The 24,488-nt window shown below is 40.6% G+C and overlaps 1 protein-coding gene across 3 annotated transcripts in view; it reads left to right on the top strand.

The window, feature by feature from the left end:
• Positions 1-22,679, top strand: part of LOC125458882 (cytokine receptor common subunit gamma-like) — a 48,347-nt gene extending 25,668 nt beyond the window's left edge. For 2 of the 3 annotated variants that reach the window (XM_048544676.2, XM_059651277.1), the window contains 3 exons: positions 1,490-1,655; positions 8,240-8,327; positions 22,146-22,679. In XM_048544676.2, coding sequence (XP_048400633.1) covers positions 1,490-1,655; positions 8,240-8,327; positions 22,146-22,302 — 411 coding nt within the window. In that variant the 3' untranslated portion in view covers positions 22,303-22,679. Of the gene's footprint in view, positions 1-1,489; positions 1,656-8,239; positions 8,328-12,897; positions 12,938-22,145 lie in introns of all 3 variants that reach the window. The other variant, XM_048544677.2, reaches the window with a different exon arrangement.
• The last annotated feature ends 1,809 nt before the right edge of the window (positions 22,680-24,488 follow it).

Here is a 24,488-nt window from a genome sequence, read left to right as displayed (position 1 = left end):
GCAGGTCCTTTGGCCCTCCAGGCCTGCACCAACACATTTTACCATTCCATACTAAACCTGTCTTCATTTACAGGATCTGTATCTCTCTATTCCCTTCCTATTCATGTATTCGTCCAAGTGTTTCATGAATGCTGCTATTGTGTCTGCTTCCACAAACCTCCTCTGGCAACATGTTCCAGGCACTCACCACCGTTTGTGTGAAAAACATGCCTCGCACATCTCTTTTAAACTCACCCCTTCTCCTTGAACTGTGTTCCCTAGTAATTGACTCTTTTACCCTCGGGGAAAAAATAACCTCATACTTATACTCTATCCATGCCATTCACAATCTTATAAACTTCTATTAGGTTGCCCCAACTCCTGTGTTCCAATGAAGACAAACTCCATCTCTCCAACCTTTCTACATATCTAAAAGCCCCCATACCAGACAACATTCTGGTAAATCTTTTTTGTACCCATTCCAAAGCATCCACGTCCTTCTGGTAATGTGGTGACCAAAACTGTGTGCACAAAACCTTTAGCAGCAGGTGGCGACGGTGAGGGAGGGAACCAAGCAGCACACTGGAGCAGTAAAACATACCCTCCTTGGAGGAAAGTATCTCTTGGGGGAAGGAGACCTCATAGGAATATCAATTAACCATAAAAAGCATTCCCTTAACCAGACGCAACTACATGTTTTGTTCCATCTAAATATAGTGTTTTCCTTGTTTACGCTTAATTTCTCTTAATTTGTGTAATGACCTGAGTCCAGTGGAATAAAGAATCCCTGTTTCAAGATCTTTTCGCCATCCTTGTGTGCAGATCTCATATTACAAAGCATGATCCAGTTACATTCTGTTCACAAAAAGCAGGAAATATCCAATCCAGCCAATTACTTCCCCACCAGCCTTCTCTTGATCATCAGCAAAGTGATGGATGAACTTGTTGACAGTGTTAACTAATGGTTCTTATACAGCACTAGCCTGCTCATTGACACTGCATTTGAATTGCATCCAGGCCATTTGGCCCCTGACATTATTATAGCCTTAGTCTAGATGAGGGCAAAACAGCTGAACTGTTCAGGTAATATGAGTTTGACTGCCCTTGACGACGAAGCAGCAAGTAATGAGTATGGCATCAAGGAGCAAGTATAAAATATTAACTAAAAATAGACGTTAGCTTAATGAATATTTAGCTGATCAGTGCATATATTTACATTTTTGGCCTCAGTGGGATGTGGGCATTGAAAGAAAAATCTGATTGAAATTAGATTTTGAGATTGTTCTTTTCTTAATTATCCATGATGCTTCAACTCAGGGAGCTTGGATTGTCCCTTTCTCCTTGTGTTATAAACGGCTAGTTACTAAGGATGTGAGAAAATGGTGATCTGGGATTCCTTACCAGTGTAAATAGCAACAGCTTGGAGGCACATTATTTACCTATGAACTGAGATTTTAATATTATCTTCACTTATGATTCCATGCCGTTTTCTCTGAATTTCTTCATCTAGGTGCAAGTCATCAATGCGCAAACAAAGTATATTTTGCCAAGTGTGGATCCAAAGAAATTCTACACCTTTCAGGTGCGAAGTAAGATTAACCAGTATTGTGCCAACGCTAAACTGTGGAGTGAGTGGAGCCCGGCTATTCAGTGGGAAAAAAATCTCACACAGTCAGGTAAATTAAGCGGGTTTACAATGTAATAGACTAGGCCTTTAAAAGATGGTCTTCAGATAATGTCCACATGGAACTAAAAAATCAGAAAGGATGTAAAGGCAGCTGCTGATGAAGCATTTTTCGCTATTTCCTAAAATCAGAATTCTCCCTGGAGAGATAGCAGTTGGGAAAGTGGAACACCTTGAGTATGATCTATGTAACTTAACCTTCTTGCTTGTTGAAAATTAGATCCTTCTTTTTTCATCCTGGGATAGGAACTGTGTGAAGTGACATACCCCAAAAGGACATCGCATACTTCAGTATTCTCATTGGCAAGTTGAAGTGTCAATGGACTGGACCAATTCAGTGTCTGAACTTGCTAATTCCCATGAAACCAGAAATTTGAATTTGAAGTATTTTACATCCATCCAAATAGATCCACTGACTCAGGAAATGTGTTTCCCCTGAAACCGACATTCCAGCCTCTATCCAATATAGAAAATTAGTAACTAATTCACAAAATAGAGCCCATGCTTCATTTGGGCCTTAAAAGTACATTCTCCTGGGTGGTCTGAGGAAGGTGGAAAGTTTGAACTCTCTGGAGAGGCTGAATAGGCTGGGGCTATTATCCCTGGACTGTCGGAGGTTAGGTGATGACATTATAGAAGTTTATAAAATCACGAGGAGTGAATTCATAGGACGAATAACCAAGGCCATTTCCCCAGGTTAGCACAGTTCAAAACTAGATGGCATTGGTCTAAGGTGAGAGGAGAAAGATTTAAAAGGGGCCTAAGGGGCAACTTTTTCATACGGAGGGTAGTCCGTGTATGGAATGAGCTGCCAGAGGAGGTGGCAGAGGCTGCTACAATTACAATATTTAAAAGGCATCTGGATGGATACATGAAGAGGAAGGGTTTAGAGAGATTTGGGCCAAATGTAGGCAAATGCGACTAGATTAATTTTGGATATCTGGTTAGCAAGGACAAGTTGGGCCATGGTATCTGATTTCATGCTGAATAACCCTGGCTCTATAACAGGGATTGGTGTTGGCCGAATGTTGATTATAGTTAGAAGAGTCACTTTTATTGCTGATGTTGATATTTATTCAAGAAATGTCCTCAACACTATCAAAATACAAATAGCTATTCATCAATGATCACAAAGTTAAATGTGGTAGCAAAAGCAGGTCTGTATCTGAATCCATGATTTTTATATTAATAATGAGAGAATTGGACAAACTTGATTAGTTGTAAGAATTGATTTGATAAAAGGCTGTTGGAAAATTCTACTGACTGTCACAGCCGAAGAACTTTAGTTTTTGTAAGCTCTTGCACTGCATCAATGTAAAGTCATGCCAGTTGGACTGAAAAATGCAACAGAAACTTTTCAGCACTTAATCAGCAAGATCATTGAAAGGTTGTATAACATTTGTTGCATACATCAGTGGTTTGGTTGTGTTGGCCAAATTTGAGAGAACATTGGCATAACTTGAATGAGCTGTTTAATCCGTTACGAAGAATCATTTTGGTCATAAGCTTGTCTAAAAGTGAATTTGCCAAAGCAAACATGACTTATTTGGGTCACACTGTGTGACAAATATGGAAACATAGAAGATGGGAGCAGGAGGGGGCCCTTTGAGCCTGCCTTACCATTCGTCATGATCCTGGCCGATCATTGAACTCAATAGCCTAATTCTGCTTTTTCTTCATAATCTTTGATCCTATTTGCCCTGAGTGCTGTATCTCACTGCCTCTTGAATACATTCACTGTTTTGGCATCAACTACTTCCTGTGGTAATGAATTCCACAGGCTCACCACTCTTTGGGTGAAGAAATGTCTCCTCATCTCTGTCCTAAATTGTCTACCCTGAATCCCTGTACTGTGACCCCTGGTTCAGGGCACACTTACCATCAGGAACATCCTCCCTGCATCTATCCTGCTAGAATTTTATTAGCCTCTGAGATGCCCCGCCACCATTCATTTGAATTCCAGAGAAAACAATCCTAACCTAGTCAATCTCTCCTCATACATCAGCCCCACCATCCCCGGGATCAGCCTGGTAACCCTTCATTGTACTCCCTCGAGAGCGAGAGCAACCTTCCTCTGAAAAGGAGATGAAAACCACACACAATATTCCAGGTGTGGCCTTACCATGGCCTTGTAAAACTGCAACAACACATCTCTGCTCCTGTACTCAAAGCCTCTCACAATGAAGGTCAATATACCATATGACTTCTTTAAAGCCAAGTAGCACCTAGAGCAATAGAAACATCAGCCATCGTGGATTCCCCATGCCTGAGATGAAAATCTATGATATATTGGAGAGTGTGGAGATTTTAGATTTGTTCATAGGATGTGGGCCTCCCTGGATAAGTCAATATTAGCAACCCTGAGGGCAGTTAGGAAACAACCATATTTTATGGATCTGGAGTCATGTAGGCCAAACTAGATGAGAATGACAGATTTCCTTCCTTAAGGAGCAGTAGGGAACCAAATAGGTTTTTATGATAATAGCTGTTATGGGACTAGCTTCTTATTGTAGTTTTTTTTCATTAAGGTCAGATTTGACTATTGATCTTGAACACATGTCCCCAGATCATTAAGTTGAGGCGTGGATTGCTAGTTCAGTGGCATTACCACAATGCCACCACCTTCCCCATTCTACATGCATTCTAAATTTCACACTGTTATGGCTCCTTTGACAAGTTTATTAAAATGAAGGCAAGAATTTTGAATGGACAAAAGAATAATTGATTGCTTTTAAAACTTTGAAAGCTGAGCTAACTACTATAGCAGTTTTAGCAGCATCCAAATATTAAAAGGCTGGTGATGCCAGTCAAGTTAGCATTGGTGTGCTGGTTTACAGGAGGATGAGAAAAAAAACTTTAAATGAACAGTCAGTTATTTTTTGCCCCAGAAAATTAACTGAGTGTCGACAGAAATATTCAGGGAAAGGAGACACTACTCTAAGTATAGACACTGGGACACTTTGAAGAGTACATGTCCAACAATTCTGCTGAGGCTGTGATTTAAGTGGATGGCAACTCCTCAGTTTTTTTTTAAGAGATTCCATGACATTGAGACTGTCTTAGAGTTTAATGCTACAACCATACAGGATATTAGCTGTAACTATGAATGATGTTAATAATAAAATATGTTGATCAAAGTACCTTTCTCTTCAAAAGGGAGGCATGATGAAGGTTTATAATGTAATATTATTTATAAACTTGGATTCAAAAAAGGGGGAAAATGGATTTTAATTTTCAATTCTGTGAAAACAGCTTTTTAAATATTGTACCTAGGAGTCATTAGGAACACAACTTTGAGTGATTTTAGCAAAATAACTCAACAAATGTACCTGTTGAGACAAGTACTCTATATTGTTGCCTTGAGTTTCTGTAATCCACAAAAAAAATACATGTCTAGAAGCCATGATCAGGTTTTCAGTTGAGAAGAAGGTGACCAGAAGTAAGGTAGATTTTAGTTTGGCAAACCCTTTAGGCTGGAAAGGAGTCTTTGAATGTTTAGAAGCCCAAGGAGAAGGGCTAGGAAGGGCCTTGAATTTCTCCTAAGGATGATTGAGAACATTAAGTTGGTTACCTATATTTTGCCTGAAAGACAGAGAGAGAATTCCACCTAGTGTGAAACTATAGAAGATCACTGAAAGGAAACCATAGCAATCCCATCAGTTGAGTAAGAAATAAAAAAGTTAATATAGTTCACAAGGATTCTCCAGTCTTCTGGTGGTACCTATTTATGTGAGGTTTGTAATATTACTGCCTGTGCCTCTATCATTTCCAATCTTCCTTTAGTATCCTTAGATACATTTAATTCAGTCCTGGTAGTTTATCAACTTTAAGTACAGCTAGCCTTTTAACACCTCTTTGTTAACTTATATCGATCAAGTTTCTCAGCTGTCCCTTCTATGGCTATGATTTGGGCAGCATTTTCTTCCCAATATAGACGTAAAGCACCTCAGCCAGAATGCCTGCTTCCACATCTAAGTTTCTTTTTGGGCTCAGTAGGGGCCTAACTTATCATTTTCTCATCATTTTATGATTTACACATCAGGGGCGGCATGGTAGCTCAGTGGTTAGCACTGCAGCCTCACAGCACCAGGGACCGAGGTTCGATTCCAGCCTCGGGCGACTGTCTGTGTGGAGTTTGCACATTCTCCCTGTGTCTGCGTGGGTTTCCTCCAGGTGCTCCGGTTTCCTCCCACAGTCCAAAGACGTGCAGGCTAGGTGGATTGGCCATGCTAAATTGCCCATAATGTTAAGGGGGTGTGAGGGTTATAGGGGGATGGGTCTGGGTGGGATGCTTCAAGGGGCGGTGTGGACTTGTTGGGCCGACGGGCCTGATTCCACACTGTAGGGAATCTACTCTAAAAAACACTGGATTTTTGGATTTTCTTTTATATTCATTATCATTCCCTTCTCACACTTTCTGCTTCTTTCATTTGTTTTTCTAATTCTCCCTTGAACCTTCTACATTAAACATGATTCTCATTGTATTATTCACCAGACATCTGCCATATGTACTCTTTTCTGCCTTATTTTTGATCATTCAGAGAGTTTTGGGCTTGGTGTCCCTGCCTTTTCTGCTTGTGGAAGTTTATTTTGACTCTATCTGGCCTAACTCCTTTTTAAAGACAGCCCATTATTCAGTGATAGCAAGGTGTTGAACTGGATGAATACAACAGGCCAAGCAGCATCGGAGGAGCAGGAAAGCTGATGTTTCAATCCCCCCATTATTCAGTTACAGCTTTGTCTGTCATTCTTGAATTCAGACCTATCTGGGCTAAATCTGTCTCACATCATTGCAGTTGGCCTTCCTCCAATTAATTATCCTTTGTCTAGAATGCCTCCTGTTCTTTTCCAACTGCCAGGTCAAGTGTTACCTATAGTGTCTATGACACAGTGACCCACAGTACAGGTCTAAAAAATAAATAACATGCATTTTGACAACACTTGGTTGTGTTGTTTGCAGAAAATCATTTTTTCTTCCTTTCTACTTAATATTTTATTTCCAGTCTGATTGTGAAAATTTTGCACTAGGAGGTGTACAAATAGAATCACATTGGATTACTTCCTGACAATAAATTGCTCCCTTTTCTGATGGATATGGGATGTAGGAATATCTGGTCTGTAGCAGACACGAGTTTCAATACATTTTAAAGAAAGGGAGGAGAATGCTGCAGAGTATCCAAGGAGGGAGCTTCAGAGAACAGCTTGATATGGGTAAAAACAGAAAGAACTGTTGATGCTGTGAATCAGGAGCAAAAACAGAAGTTGCTGGAAAAGCTCAGCAGGTCTGGCAGCATCTGTGAAGAAAAAAATCCAAAAATTTAACTGATTTCTTTCTTCACAAATGCTGCTAGACCTGCTGAATTTTTCCAGCAAATTCTGTTTTGACCTTGATATGGGACTGTCTTCGTGAATGTGAAGTAAAGAAGTTTGAAGAGATTTTTGGACCTATCCTAGTGATTTTAAAGTGTTGATTTTCTTTCTTTAGGTCCATGGATTTTGATGAACTTTTAAAAAATATGCTAATTTTTTTATTTACCACCATGATGCCAGTAGGGTTCCTGATGTGAATTCCCAAGCAGATGTTTCATTGGAGAGTTGCCAAGCTGGTCAAATAACCTCAGTGAAATTCCATGCCTTGGAGTCAACATTCATGCCTCTATATCTATAGACATAGGATATATGACCTTGCTTTGACATATTCAAGTTTCCTGGAGTTTCCTTTTCCCAAATGAGACTGGGGCAGAAGACCAAAGTTCATATTGCTGTTTGCTCTGAAAGCCAAAATTTTAGAGCAGCTCAACCAGAGCATGTTACACTTTATGTTGAAATACAGGGATGAGTGTGACCTATGTTGTCACAGTTTCCAAATACATGGAGATCTACCTTTTCTGTACTTAAGTTTGTAGAGATGCCCAATCTGCCATCTGATCTAAGGGCATTTGTGATGACCTTGCAAAATAAGGTTGGCACATGAACTAACAGAATTATTCATTGTAGCATCAACATTTGATTATATTCATTTTCCGGGGTTCTGCATTCAGTTTAGCCCTTTGAACTGCACGTGTCTATTTGATCAGTCTGTTTGTATTTCTGATTCACATTGCTGAGCACCAGAACGAAGTATTGACAACCCTCTTTGCTAACAAAATCATACAAGGAACAACTTGATTCTGAATACTACAAACTTGGCAAAGTACTTCTTGTATGTAACTAAACAATGTGCTTTCCCGATGGCTTAACTGGCAAAGGTTCTCGCTCAATAGTGAAGCGAAAGAAGTTCCAGAAGAGTTCTCGGTTGAGCCCTGCTCCGTTTTGTAATAACCGATCTCAGGCAGGATTTAATGTTGTCCTTAAGGAAAATGATATCAGGCTGGGGAAACATGTCTGGTCCACTAATTTCCAATTGTAAAGTGGATGAATGTGGAGAATAGATTTTCTTTGAGTAACCTTTTGTTTAAATTGCCTATTGATATACACAGGAATAACTGTGGAACTGATATTAAAGAGTAACTCTTTTGGGGGAGATTAAAGCATAAAATAAAGACACTAAAGAAAAAAATATATTTTGTTTTTCAGGGAAATCACATGGAAAATATTATTTGTGGGTCTTTTTGATAGCTTTGGGTTTGTCGATAATTGTGTTGAGTCTGCTGAAGCTTAAAAGGTGAGGACAAGTCTGTTTTGATTTTGTTGTTATGGCTGCATGAGCTGTACAGAACATAGAACATAGCATAAAGAACATAGAACAGTACAGCACAATACAGGCCCTTCAGCCCATGATGTTGTGCCGAACTTTTATCCTAATCCTAAGGTCTAGATACACTCCACCCCTACCTTATATTATCATCTGTATGCTTATCTAATAGCCAATTAAATGCCCCTAATGAGGCCCAATCCACTAGCCTCTCCAGCAATGCATTCCACACCCCACCACTCTGAGTAAAGAACCTACCTCTGACGTGTCCCCTATATCTACCTCCACTCACTTTAAAACTATGCCTCCTCGTAATAGCTACCTCCACCCGAGGAAAAAGTCTCTGGCTATCTAGTCTACCTATACCTCTGATCATTTTGTATACCTCTACCAAGTCACTTGCTATCCTTCGTCATTCTAAAAAGAAAAGCCCTAGCTCGCTCAACCTTTCCACGTAAGACCTTCCCTCCATTCCAGGCAACATCCTGGTAAATCTCCTCTACACCTACATCTTTCCTGTAATGAGGCGACCAGAACTGGACACAATGCTCCAGATTTGGCTGAACCAGGGTTTTGTATAGCTGGAGCATAACTTCACAACTCTTGAACACAATCCCTCTATTAATGAAAGCTAACACACCATACACCTTCTTAACAGCTCTATCCACCTGGGTGGCAGCTTTCAGGGAACTGTGAACATGAACCCCAAGATCCACCTGCTCCTCCACACTGCCAAGAATCTTTCCGTTAACCTTGTATTCTGCCTTCAAGTTTGTCCTTCCAAAATAAATCACCTCAAACTTTTTGGGGTTAAACTCCATCTGCCACTTCTCGGCCCAGCTCTGCATCCTATCAATGTCCCTTTGTTACCGAGAACAGCCTTCCACTTAGTCCACAACGTGACCCACCTTCGTATCATCCACAAACTTACTGATCCACCCTTCCACTCCTTTATCCAATTCATTTACAAAAATCACAAATAGAAGAGAACCCAGAACAGATCCTTGTGGTTCACCGCTCGTAACTGAGCATCATGTTGAGTATTTTCCATCCACTACTACCGTTTGTCTTCTATGGATCAGCCAATTCTGAATCTTTTTTCATGACTATTGTAAAAGTAACAGAGTTATGATCACTACCGCCAAAATGCTCTCCTACAACAGGTCTAACACTTGGCCTGGTTCATTGCCAAGCACCAAATCCAAAGTGGCCTCGCCTTGTGTTGGTCTGTCTACATACTGTGTCAAGAATCCTTCCTGAATGCACTGGACAAAATCCACTCAATCTAAACTATTACAACTAAAATGTCTCCAATCAATATTTGGAAAGTTGAAGTCACCCATGACTACAACCCTGTGACTCCTGCACCTTTCCAGTATCTGCCTCCCAATCCACTCCTCCACTTCTCTGCAACTATTAGGGGTCTGTAAAATAAAACCCCAACAAAGTGACTGCTCCTTTCTTGTTCTGGACCTCAGCCCAAACTGACTATATAATAAACTGGTCTTTATATCTTTATGTCTCATTGTCAAATGACACTTAAAAAGTTTGATGCTATCAAAGTCAAAACAGCCCACTTGATTGACAGTACATCCAAGAAAAAAACATTCATTCCATCCACCACCGACATTCAGTAGCAGCAGTGTATACTATCTACACTATGCACTGTAGAAATTCACCAAGAACCCTTAGACAATAGCTTCCAAACTGATGCCTTCCACCATCTATGAGACAAGGGCATTAGATACATGGGAATACCACCACCCACAACTTCCATTCCATCCATTTTGCATCCTGCCTTGGAAATATGCGATGGTTCCTTCAGTGTCACTCGGTCAAAATCCTGGAACTCTTTCCCTTTATGCCTTGTTTGTCTATCGAGAGCAAATACACAGTAGCGATTCAAGAAGGCAGTTCACCACCACTTTCGCAAGGGTAACTAGGGATGGGCAATAAATGCTGGCCTAGCCAGTGACACGCACATCCGATGAATGAACTTGAATGACAATCCATAGACAGTGTGGTTAAGAGAACGTTTTACATGAATCCTTAGTCAGATAATCTTGCAATGTAATTTAATAGGGCCATAAGCCACAAGACCTCCTGAGAGAGCCAACCAAAGACAATACCAACAAGAAGGTCAAGCTTTAAGAGCTGTATTTAAGTTCAGGGTGGGTTGAGATCCCAGGATCCTGCATAAGTACCTTCCTGTACTTAGTTAGTTTGCTTTCTATGGCTGCATGGTCATTAATCAGCTTTGTGTGATCTTTTAACTCCAATGGAGAAGAAGTTCTGAATCTGAGTGCAGTTGGCCAAGCAAATAAGCCATTTGTGACCCTACTGTGCCATTGGGAGTGGTGGCTACAGCCGGGATTGCATGCATTGTTAAAGTTGAGGATCCTGGAACTTGGACTTCCATGTGAACTTGTGGTCTTGCCAGGGCCAGGTGAGGTATATGGAATGCCAGAGTCATCAGTGCGGGAGTTAAAGGTAACGGGATGGGGGTGCGGGAGAACGCTGGAGGTGATTGTGAGGTTGGGGGAAATGGGTAATCATCTAATGGGAGAAAGGTGCCAATGAGTAGTCACATCCCACTAACCTGGTCAGTTTTGATCTGGAAACCTGGACACTTGGCAGTGCACTCCCTGCCTCCAGATGAAGTTACAATGGCAATGAGTGGAAGCTTTTAAGTGGCCATTAATTGGCTCATGGACAGTTGGCCACTTAGCTCCTGCCCCCATAGGGGTAAAACACCTGCAGGCAACGAGCATAGCATCAGACTCTATTTTATGTCTGCCCCACTTCTCAACTGCCATCCAACTCCAGGGGTCTGTAATATTCAGCCTAATGTAATCACAAATTGATGAATTCTGAAGTCCATTACATTAATTCCAAGTGATTCAGCAGAAGCACCAGTAATGCTTGCTTCTCTGGGAGGGGGGGGGGGGGGGACTGCAAATCCTCTGACACAAAGAAAATTGATTACTAAACAAGCTAGTCTGACAACACTTACTAAGACAAAACGGCCTCTTATGGAACAGGGCCTACCTCTGCGCCACAAGTTTGGGTTCAAGTACTACCTATACAAGGAATATCTCCCAACATGCCTACAAAGAGAAAGGATGTATTAAACCAACAACGTGTCAGTTTACTCAAATGATATTATTTAATGGGAAATTCACTTTTGACCATTTGACCAACATTCAACCAATCCCACCTAAATAGATTAGCCATTCATTTATGTCCGTTTATGGTGTCTTGTTGTGCACACGTTGGTTTTCATAACATAATAACCAATGATTGTATTTCAAAAGTGATGGTGCAAAATTGCTCGTAATTTCCTGATGGTTTCAGAGATATGATACAAATGCAACTTCTTTCCGACCAGAATATCAAGCTGTCTTTTCTCTTGACAGATGATAATGAAGCCCATATTTCCAGCTTTTTAAAAAAAATTATTTCTAAAAATACTATCCTAAGCCTTTTTAATAATCATAGATATTTAATTGGGAAGTCTAATGGTGCAATGAGTAGCATTCTAACCTCTGAGCCAGTCACTCTAGGTTCAAGTCCCACTCGAAGACTTGATGGTCTTTGAAATTGTATTCATTGGACGGATAAGCAGGTTAGGTATTAATTATTCACCAATGACATGTAGTAAAATTTGGAAAGATTCCTGGTCAGGCATGTGTTAGAAATTGGAGCTTTTACCAGCACTTCCCATAACTCTGGGCTGCATCATGCATAAGGAGTACAACTTGACTCAGAGCTAAATGACTAGTGTGGGTCAGATTGATGCCAATAGCATGGAATTTAACCCCTGTTTTAGCTGAGATGGATTTGGGTCCTGCCTCCTTGCCCTAATCAAGACAGAGATTGCAGCAATGTGGGATCAACCTCAGGGAGACAACTCAAGAAGAAGACAGTGTTGAATTTAGTACATCTATCCTTCTTACTGTTCCTCTCTAACTCTGACTTTCTATATTCCTGTCTCAGTTTCTTTCACTTTTTGTGTATTGCTCAACCTGTTTTTTTTATTTCAAGTGGGCAAGTCTAAAATCAGGGAAAATAAAAACCATAGAGCTGTGGATGTTGGAAATCAAACAAAAACAGAAATTGCTGGAAAAACTTGGCAGGTCTGACAGCATCTCTGTAGAAAAAGCAAAGATGACATTTTGGTCCTTCTTCAGTTCTGAGTTTTTCCAGCAATTCTGTTTTACGTCTAAAATTGGATCTGCTGTTTCAATAAATTGTGCAACCGATTACATTACAGTTTTTAAAAATCAAATCTAACTGCAGTCAAGCACATTACAAAAAATTTGCTGTGTTGACCACTAATAGTTTTCTTGGTTACCTGGCAAGGTGCTATAACAAGAATGGATGCTATGATTGTAGTCAATAAATATGTTAATTACTGTCCACCTTTTAGTGTAAATACCTCCAAAAATCTTCAACAAACTTAAATGTGATACAAAGGAGTTTGGTTTACTTTGCTGTAAAATGTTTTAATCAGATTTGTTTGGACAAAATTTCCTTGCAGAAAATACCGTCCCTCTGAATATCAATGGAAATCTTTAAAGGTAAAATATCTTTGTTTATTCCTTTAAAAACACTGAATACAGTTTCTGTCTCCTTAAATAAGGAAAACTATTCTGATAATATAAAACCATAACACAAAGAAGTAGGTGATTACTTGTCTGTAACTCATGCAATTATTCCACACTCTTTACTTGCAAATAGGGTGTCAGGGTGGCTCACTGAGCACTGCTGCCTCCCAATGCCTTAGACCTAGGTTCAATTCCATCCTTGAATGACTGACTGTGTGGAGTTTGCACATTCTCCCTATGTATGTGTGAGTTTCCTCCAGGTGCGCTGGTTTCCTCCCACAGTCCAAAGATGTGCAAATTAGGTGGATTGGCCATGCTAAATTACCCTTAGTGCATCGGGAAGGTGGATTAGCAATGGGGAATGTAGGGTTACAAGGATAGGTCAGGTGGGAGGGTTAGTGTGAACTCAATGGGGTGAATGGCCTGCTTCTAAACTGTAGGGGTTCTATGAAATTTTCCTCTTTACATTTGTATCCAATTCCCTTTGAAAAGTTGCAAATAACTCCATTTTTGACAATGTATTCCAGATCATAAGAGATTAGCCCTCCACTATTACCTGTGCCAGTGAAGGTTAATGATGGTCATGTTTTATCTGCTAGTCTGCCAATAAGATTTCTCCAAAACTAATGGACAGGTTGAAGCAAACATTGGTAACAATTAGGGAATAGAAGAGCCGGTTACTTTTTGGTGAAGAAGTGAATCTGGATGCTGGAATTCTAAAAAAAAGTCATTAACTCACTGGGGTAGTGCATTAAAAGTCAAGACTCCATTTTCTTGGATTTCTCACATACACAAAAATTTGATTAAACCACTAAATTGCTCAATTCTATCTAACTGAGTGATGCATGTTAAAAGATTATGCACACCAATGATTTTGCTCCAGTACATAACTACCTTTTGGAAATAAATTGTTTCTTAACCAATGGCAACAAGCTGACAAGTTGAATTGCTAACTCATAACTCTATAACTTAAACTCAGCTCTTTTTAAAAATTCCTATTTATGTAAAAGCAGACATACAAAGAGACAAGGCAAGTCACAAATCTTAATGTGGTGCAATAACTCAGGAAGCTTGACTGGAAAGGAATATTGTTTATTGGTGAGCACCATAATGTGGGAAGTGATGGCCCAGTGCTATTATTGCTGGACTGTTAATCTAGAAACCCAGATAATGTTCTGGGGAACCTGGGTTCAAAACCCCCCGCAGCAGATGGTGGAATTTGAATTTAATAAAAATATTTGTAATTAAGAATCTAATGATGACTGTGAATCCACTGTTAATGGTTTGGGGGAAAAGCCCCAACTAATGTCCTATTGGGAAGAAAACTGGCATATCTTATGTGGCTGTAAACCCACAGCAATGTGGTCAATTAAAATTTGATTAATTGAGCCATCACCCTCCCAGGCAGCTCATACAAATCCTAATTTAACTGCAGTTAAGGTTGGGCAATAAATGCTGCTCAGCCAGAGATGCTTTCATCCTGTTGATGAATAAAGGGAAAAAAAAAGAAAAGTTGCTAATTGTGGCATGCATTGGTGTCTCAGCCCGGAACAGACCCATCCCTCTGTCTGCTTTATTTTAAATTTAACCTATTTTCCAATCAATCTGTTGCGAGATGTTATGACGCACCTCAAGTGCGGGTGGGAGTTGAACCCAGGCCCCTCAGTCCATGGGTAGGGACACTAGCACTGTTCCACAAGAGGGCCCCTGAGTCTGCATGTTTTTGTTTCTTTAATCCCCATAGTGCCTTACTGGTCCAGGGGTAGGGATATTACCTTTGTGTCACACGACGGTCCACCCCAGTTCCCTCTTTTTTTTCTTTACCTCTTGGTTCAGATGTAGGGACACAAACGCTGCACCACAAGAGGACCCCTCCATCTGCTTTTTAAAATTTAACCTATTTTCCCTGATCATCTCCGTTCAGAGATGTTATTACATACCTCTGGAGCAGATGGGACTTGAACCTGGGCATCCCGGTCCCATGTAGCAACATTACCATTGTGCCACAAGAGGGCCTCTAGGTCAGCTTAAAAAGAACCCAGTTGATAAGTTCCAGCTAGACAGGCCATTGCTTGTTACCAAAGGAATTCATATGTGAAAAGCTCCATGAGGAGTTTAACTAATGATTCCCCATGGGCTTCCTAGGGGCTATCACAGGTGGGAAAGGAACAAAAAGTCACTGAAGCACAATTCTGGCATCAATCTGGATCACAGGCAGAATTGAGTAGTTTTCTTTTGGCTTTATATCTCCTCCTTTCAATTAATTTTTAATGATATGAAGTCATCGCTACATTGAATTTCAATCTAACACTCACTGACTGAGGATTCTCCCTTTCGGTGCCACAGAGGGTGGTTTTTCCCCTTTTCCTTTCAGTGAGACATTTGCAGAAAATTGTAGAATCATAGAATAATTCAGTACACAAGGTGACCATTCAGTCCATCGTGTCTCCACTGGCATCTGAATGAGCGAATCAGCTAGTCCCATTCTCCAGCCCTTGCTCCTTACAACTTTAAAATATATATCCATCTCTCTCTTGGATCCTAATATAGAATCTGCCTCCATCACCCTCCCAGGCAGCTCATACAAATCCTAACAACTCTAAGTAAAAAGGTGTCTCCTCACCTTACTCTTGGCTCTCTTTCGGACAATTGTGACCCCTAATTACTGACATGTAGTAGAAACAGAATATTCTTCTTTACCTTGTTAAAATTGTTTATTCTTCTTTACCTTGTTAAAATTGTTCATAATTTTGACAACCTCAGAAAAGCCACTCCCAGTGTTTTCTGTTTTAAAGAGAATAAGTCCAATTTCTCTAATCTTTCCTTTTATTTAAATCTCCTATGCACTCTTTTCAGGGCTTTAACATCCTTCCTTCAATAAGGTGCCCTGAACTGAACACAATACTCCAAACGTGGTCTGACCAATTTATACAGGCATGGCATCAATTCCTCATTTTCGTACACTGCCTCTATTTATGAACGCAATGATCCTCAGCGCCCTCTTAACAGTTTCAAATTGCCCGACCACCTTCAGAAAATTATGTTTGTGAACCCCAAAGTCCCTCTGTTCCTGTAATCATTTCAAAGGCGTACTCTTGAAGAATTTTCTCCTTACGTTTCATCTACAAAAATTTCATCTACAAAAATCTGCAGTATGATGGTCATGTTTTAAAATCTGCAGTATTTTGATACATTGGGATTCATCTGCCAGAATCCCGCTCATTTGGCCCATTCTCCTTGGATTAGTCTCATCTGCGAATTCAGTCATTTTGTCCTCAACACCCTTCTCCAAATCATTTATACAAATCAGAAAAAGCAAAGATCCCATCAGTGATCACTGAAGCGGTTGAAACACCAGTGAGGCAGTTGAAGCTACATTGCTGAATGGGTTTAAGGCAAAGCTAGATACATTTTTGAACAGTAAAGGATATAAGGGTTATGGTATGCAGGCAGCTAAGTGGAGCTGAGTCTCAAAAAGATCAGCCATGATCTTATTGAATGGCTGGGCAGGCTCGAGGGGCCAGATGGCCTACTCCTGCCCCTAGTTCTTATGTTCTTATGATGTCATGTTGACAGGTCTATGATTTCCTGGTTCATCCTTTACCCTTTTCTTAAACGATGCTTCAGATTTGCAATCTTCCAGTCCCCTGGGGCCAGTCCTGTGCACAGCGAGGCCTGGAAAATTTCTGTCAATTGCTTCACCATTTACTCCCTTAACTCTCTTAGCAATCTAGGATGCATCCCACCTGATCTGGCAATTTCTCTACCTGGAGTGCTGCCAGCCTTTTTAAGTGCCTTTTTTTTATCTATCACTATACTGCTCAGTTGCCAAACACCCATGTTTTTAACTGGGCCATTGTTATCATCTTCTAATTTGTTTTAGACAGAAGCAAAGTGCCATTTAATACTTTGCCACACCTTTTGCTTAAATGAACAGCTTAATCCTGCTTGCTCTTATAGGTCCCTCTCTATCCTTCGCTAGTCTTTTACTGTTAATATGTTTGAAGAACATGTTACTATTTGTTTTAGCACATTCTGTCATCCTTTTCTCATGTTTCCTCTTAGCTTTCCATTTTCCAGCCTTAGCCTCTCTTCTACATTTGAGATACTCTTCCTGGTTTCCAATGTTATTACTGTTCCTGTGTACATCATATGCCTCTTTTTTTTCTGCCTTATTTTCTCATCAATATCCTCAGTCATCCAGGGTACTCTAGCTTCAGACTTATTTTTCAATGGTATGTACCTGCCTTGCATCCTATTCACTTCATTTTTCACCAACTCCTTTATCCACCAAAATGTGCTACAAATCCAGTCCAACTTTTAGACCCCTAATATCTGCTCTTTTTCACTCCTGGGATTTCAATCATCGGCTGATTTTTATCCTTTTCCAACTTAATATATTAGGATTGCTGTTTCCAAAATACTCCCTACTCTGACATTCTCCACTTGGATTGCCTCATTTACTGGGAACAGATCCAGCATAGCTTCCTCCATGATAGAACTGGAAGTGAACTGTTCCAGAAAGCTATCCCAAATACATTGCAGGAATTTCTCCCCTTTTGTCTCCCACAGTTTACCTTTATCCCAATCTACTCTAGGGTAATCAAAGTCATCAGCCTTCACATACCTACTTGCCCTATTTCTAAAATCTGCCTACAATTGGTGTCTTCTAATTCGTCCCCACAATTTGGAGGTCTATAATAAAAACACAACTAGGTCATTGCTCCCTTCCATTTCTCACCTCCAACCATATAGATTCTAATTCAGGAACTGCATCTCTTTTTAAGGACAATGATATTGTGTTCGATCAAGTCTGCCATACCTCCTCCTTTTGTGCCCATGCTATTTCTACTAAAAAGCCTTATATCCAGTCCTGTTCTGATGTGCCTTGAGCCACTATTCTGTCAATGCTACTAGGCCACATACAGCAGAGCAACGTTTGCTTCTAGTTCTGCAATTTTGTTTAGGGTACTCAGTGCATTTACATACATACAATTTAAACATGTCCTTGTCTCTTTCTTGCCTATTGGAAAGTGACGATTTCTTGTTCACTGTCAACACTCAAGACATCTCCCATTTTCTTTTCCTCACTGCTTTTTCTCTGCTCCCCATCTTCTCTCTTTTGCCCTCACTGGGATTTCCAAAACTAAGCGCGTTAGTTAACCCACTTCCCCTGCATTACAATTTTAAATCCACTCCCATTACAGTATTTACCCTTTCAGCCAGGAAATTAATTCCATTTTTGTTCAAGCGAAGCCCATCTCTTCTGAACAGCTTTCACCCTTTCCAAAAGTGAGCTCAATGTCCCAAAAATCCAAACTCTTCCTACACGATCTGTATTAATCTTTCTGGTCTTTGCCTAAATAGTGAATCTCGTGAAACAGGTAGTATTTCTGAGATTTGAATCCTGTATTTCAACCTACTCCCTATCTCCAGAAACTGCTCCTGTATGTCCTTCAAGCTGTCCCTCCCTATGTCGGTTCCACATGAGCCGCAACCACTGATTGTTCACCCTCCCTTTCCAGAAGCACATTCAGCCATTCTGATATGGTCCAAATCCTTGCACCCAAGAAGCAATGGACTATTGAAGACTCACAATCTCAGCTGCAAACTAGACTATCTATCCCTCAAACCATTGAACCACTCTACGGCCACCTTTCTAATCTGCCTATCACTCTCTCTCTTTTCCCACAGGACCCTCAGGAACCATGGTCCTGTGATCTTCCCTTGCATTATCCACCTCTGAATCATTGGAGTTGCTCACTAAAGAAGCATCTAAAATTTCATACCAGTTCAACAGCTCCAGGAAATCCTTGGTTTCCTGAATCTGCTATCTCTTTTCCTTTAGGCAAATGGTCACCCATTCTCCTGCCATCTCTACACTCCTTCTTGCCTGCCCATCATGTGGAGTGACCTCTCTGTGGTACGATTGTTGCAGAAACCTCCTTCCCCTTCTATGGTGTGCAGTGGAGAGAGTCACTGTTCTAATCAGCCACATATTGTTCAAGGACTGCTACTGCCCAGCAATTCATGACTCTCCTGGATAGCTTGTGGATCCAAACCCTTCCACATCTTACATGCCTCTCAAATCACAAGCTTTCCCAAAGTCTTTGCCATCTTTCTTGGTCAAGATGATGCACACTACTGAGGGTCTGCTGTTTCTAAGCCACAAACAAACTTTCTAACAGCCTGTCTCTCTGTCTTTTTTTTGGTTAAAGGATGAGGCAGGGAAACCCTACAGTAATGTAACTACAGAGAGAACAACTTAGAGAAAATGTGGAGAAGAGAGCTGACTAGGGATTTTCTCTTACTTCTGCGCACAGATGGGTGAAAGTGAGATCAAGATTGCTTTCACAGGATGGATGTTTCTGCTGTAATGCATGTCGCTAAGGCTGTGGCCAGCAGCCGAGGATCTAATCAAGTGGCTATTAATATACTGGCTCCACCTGAGCCCGCAGCAATTAGTCTCAATTGGAAAATCAATCCAAAGACATTCTGTGGACAAAACTGCTCACGCAGATAGGGCCATTCTTTCTGGAATACTGGGTGTGAGTGTGCTCGCTGAGCTGGAAGGTTAGTTTTCAGACGTTTCGTCACCATTCTAGGTAACATCATCAGTGAGCTTCGTCGGAGGCTCACTGATGATGTTACCTAGAATGGTGATGAAACGTCTGAAAACTAACCTTCCAGCTCAGCGAGAAAACTCACATCCAGAACCTCAACCTGAGCTACAAATCTTCTCAAAACTCGCTTTCTGGAATACTCCCTCACTACTTGAATAAGGTAATATTGGAAGTACAACTCACAATGCATTTCAGTAGTTTGATTTTTTAAAAACTGCAAACAACTGTTTACAAAATTGCCATGGTTTAAATCAGATTCTTTCTACTCTATTGCCCAAATAATGATAAAAATGAACTTTGCAAGATCTGTTAAGTACAGAAGATAGGGCAAATTAATTTTGCTTGTTCCATTTAGAGCATTTTTGCATTTTATAACATTGTGGACTGCTACTGCTTCTGCTGCTGGGGTGGAATTGTCAGAACTGTCCAGAGTTTTTAGAACATGTTGTTGGATATGGTTTACATAAGGATTTTTTTCCAACTATTTGGTCGAAAAGTAACAACTTGGTAAAGAAAAGCTCAGGGAAGAACTGCATTGTTGCAGGAATGTTAAGTTTGCACAATTTGGCAGATGGATGCACTCAACTGAGTGCCTTCTTCGCTCCTTTTACATATTTTCCCTTTGGTTACTCACACTTCTACCAGTGGAAAATTACTCCCCATTTATTCTGTCAAAAAATTCATGTGGATCATGCCTTTGGCACTTTTACTTACTCATCGTGAAATTATATCTATCTTACTTTGGTAACTCCTAGAGAAAAGTGGAGTCAATATAGTTAGGTATACTCTGTGTCATACTCATGCCTACTTATAGAGTTATTGAGTTATACAGCATGAAAAGAGATCCTTTGGTCCAACTAATCCATCCTGACCTTGTTCCCAAACTAAACTAATCCCATTTTCCTGCATTTGGCCCATATCCATTCAAAGCTTTTCATTTCATGTACTTATCCAAATGTCTTTAAATGTTCCAAAAGTACCTGCATCTATCAATTCTTCTGGAAATTCGCACCACACATGAACCACTCTGTAAAAATTGTTGTCCCCATGTCCTTTTTAAATCTTTCTCCTCTCGTCATAAAATAAGGTCCCCTAGTTTTGAACTACCCCCAACGAGGGAAAGACCTTTGCTATTCATTTTATCTATGACCCTCATGGTTTTATAAACCTCTACAAAGTCACCCCACAACCTCCTATGCTCCAGTGAAAAATGTTCCAGCCTATCCAGCATGGATCTTAAATTAAACGATGTTTGCTCTTTCTCCTTAACTATTGCAACAGGAAGTGAGCTAATGCTATTCACAGGCAGAATTGTCACAGCAACCCAGAGAATAGAACACGTTGCTGCTTTCTAACCGGAATCCAATTACTTCCAACTTCCGCATATTAGAACATTCCTTCATCTTACTAATGCTGAAACTTGATGACAACTTCAAAATAACAACCACTCTTGGTTGAATCATGTAACTACCAGGGAGATCATCATTGTATATTCCCAGATGTCTCTAATCAGTCATAAAGAAATTCTTTGCTAAGGTTCAGAAAAAGTAGGAAATTGTGCTCCAAATGACACCTAACTCTCCAACAACATGAAGGAGAAATGCTTCTCTTCAGCCATTGTGATCTTGTGGTTGACCAGAATCTCAAGATGTAAAATTGACCAAGTTTAAGCGATATTGAGAGGTTAAGTAAATGGTAAAAGGTTGGCAAATGGAATATAATATGGGAAAATGTAAAGTTGTTCATTTTGGAAGGGAGAACAAAAGAACAGAATATTATTTAAATGGAGAGAAACTATAGAAATCTGCAACACCAAGGGACTTGTGGTACTTGTATGAAATACAGAAAACTAGCTCACAGGTGCAGCAAGTAATCAGGAAGCCTAGTGGAATGTTGACCCTCATTTTAAGAGAGTTGGAGAATAAGAGTAAGGAAGCCTTACTGCAATTGTACAGGGTGCATTTAGAGTATTGTGAGCAGTCTTGGCCCCTTTTTACAGAAAGATATTGTTTAATTGGAGGCAGTTCAGAGAAGGTTCATTAGGATGATCCCTGGTATGGGAGGGATTGTTTTATGAGCAAAGACTAAACATGTTGGGACTATACTCGCTGGACTTTAGAGCAATGAAAGGTGTTCTCATTGAAACAGTTTGAATTCTTAAGGGGCTCGATGGTATACATGTTGAGAAGATGTGGGAGAGCCTGGGACCAGAAAGCATAATCTCAGTATAAAGGGGTGCTAATTTAAGACTGAGATAAGGAGGAATTTCATGTCAGATTGTTGTGAGTCTATGAATTCCTTACCACAGAGAGCTGTGTGGACAGAGTCCTTGTATATATTTGAGGCTGAGATAGATAGATTCTTGAACAGTATGGAAATCAAGGGTTGCGGAAAAAAACACAGGAAAGTGCATATAAGGAATTTTAGATCAATCATGATCCTATTGAGTGGTGGAGCAGATTTGAGGGCCCAAACAGCCTCCACCTCACCCTATTTCTTATAGTCGTACCGTCTTATGGTTTAATTTAAAATAATACATTGTATGCCATTTTTCACAGGGATTCTACGAAAGAAAATTGCCTCAAAAGTGAGAACTTCCCATACAGCAAATTGCTTCACTCTGTTTCTAAAGGAAAAGGAATTAATTCTTTTATTAAGGTGAATCAGCATTATGTCTTATCAGTTTCTACTGTGGAGGAATATTGTTTTGATTGAAGAGCAGCAATAACCTGAAAGAAAGTCGGCATCATTCTCAAAGCAATGATATTGTTCATCTCACCAATCGCACACTGATTATAATTTACTGTGTATTTTTAGCACTGCTTATGAGGAGTGCCATTACCAAGGGCCAGCAGTACAAAAATATAACCTAGATAAATGAATAGATATTATCTAATTAAACCTAGAGTGATCTTACCCAAATCAAACAGCTAACTTAAATTTAAAAAGCTTTGACCTCTCCAAACTAGCTTGCACAATATTATCATGTACCATAAATGATGTTCACAAATAAGTTTATTTTATAACAATACTAAGAATGTAATTAAGGATAGATGTTTTAACATATCTAATCAGCTAATAAAAAAAATCCAATACCCAATTATTTTCTCTTTATTTCCTTGATGTCTTTTTGGCTATTTTGCTTTCATTGTTAGGTCTACTTGAAGCACAATCAATCCCTGGATCGTCCACCATGTGCGTTGTATTTAGAATAAGAGCTCATCCATCCATCTCCCACTCTCACTCCTATTTTCCCAGACTGCTGTAGATCTCTTTACAGCATTCAGTTTTCTCTTCATCCTGTAAGCTATAAAGAGCTTTGATGTCAGGTAATCATTGCTTCTCGATTAACTTCCTTCTTTCTCCCACTTTCAATATTTATGAAACTCTGCAGGAATTGTGTTTGGGCCATCGTGCACTGAATTTCAAACAGCCTTTAGCCAAATGAGTGGTCAGGTAATTCTATTACTAATGTCACTCATAGTTATATTTAATCCCAGGTTCCACTCACTTTGATGACCCCAAGGTCACATGTACCTCTCTCGTTATTTTCTATTTGAGCAAGATGCTTTCAGTCCAATTAAAAGTAAAATACTGCAGATGCTGGAAATCTGAAACAGGCGCACACAATGCTGGCAAAACTCAGCAGGTCTGGCAATATCTGAGGAGACAGTAACAGAGTTAACCTTTCCAGTTTGGTATGGCTTCTTCAGAATAATATACTGCACTCAAATCAACGTATTTATGTTTGTAGAACACGTCCGCTTGGTTCGCAACAAACAACTGCACCTCCCAGTCGCAAACCATTTCCACTCCCCCTCCCATTTCTTTAGATGACATGTCCATCATGGGCCTCCTGCAGTGCCACAATGATGCCACCCGAAGGTTGCAGGAACAGCAACTCATATTCCGCTTGGGAACCCTGCAGCCCAATGGTATCAATGTGGACTTCACCAGCTTCAAAATCTCCCCCTCCCCCACTGCAACCCAAAACCAGCGCAGTTCGTCCCCTCCCCCCACTGCACCACACAATCAGCCCAGCTCTTCCCCTCCACCCACTGCATCCTAAAACCAGTCCAACCTGTCTCTGCCTCCCTAATCTGTTCTTCCTCTCACCCATCCCTTCCTCCCACCCCAAGCCACACCTCCATCTCCTACCTACTAACCTCATCCCACCTCCTTGACCTGTCCGTCTTCCCTGGGCTGACCTATCCCCTCCCTACCTCCCCACCTATACTCTCCTCTCCACCTATCTTCTTTTCTCTCCATCTTCGGTCTGCCTCCCCCTCTCTCCCTATTTATTCCAGAACCCTCACCCCATCCGCCTCTCTGATGAAGGGTCTAGACCCGAAACGTCAGCTTTTGTGCTCCTGAGATGCTGCTTGGCCTGCTGTGTTCATCCAGCCTCACATTTCATTATCTTGGATTCTCCAGAATCTGCAGTTCCCATTATCACTGTATTTATGTCTTGCCCATTAATTAATTCCTCACATGGCAGTAGGTGTTGCATTGCAGTTAAGCTTCCTGATTTAATCCAAATTCTCACGAGTTTGACAAGAAACACAATTCAAATGGATAATCCCAACACTTTAAGACGCATTATTTTATCAAGTTAATAAAATGTGAGGCTGGATGAACACAGCAGGCCAAGCAGCATCTCAGGAGCACAAAAGCTGACGTTTCGGGCCTAGACCCTTCATCAGAGAGGGGGATGGGGGGAGGGAACTGGAATAAATAGGGAGAGAGGGGGAGGCGGACCGAAGATGGAGAGTAAAGAAGATAGGTGGAGAGGGTGTAGGTGGGGAGGTAGGGAGGGGATAGGTCAGTCCAGGGAAGACGGACAGGTCAAGGAGGTGGGATGAGGTTAGTAGGTAGCTGGGGGTGCGGCTTGGGGTGGGAGG

This window comes from Stegostoma tigrinum, chromosome 15 (genome assembly GCF_030684315.1).
Source record: "Stegostoma tigrinum isolate sSteTig4 chromosome 15, sSteTig4.hap1, whole genome shotgun sequence".
Classification (NCBI taxonomy): domain Eukaryota; kingdom Metazoa; phylum Chordata; class Chondrichthyes; order Orectolobiformes; family Stegostomatidae; genus Stegostoma; species Stegostoma tigrinum.
Note: the sequence above shows the minus strand (reverse complement) of the source record. Positions and strands in the feature narration are given on the sequence as shown.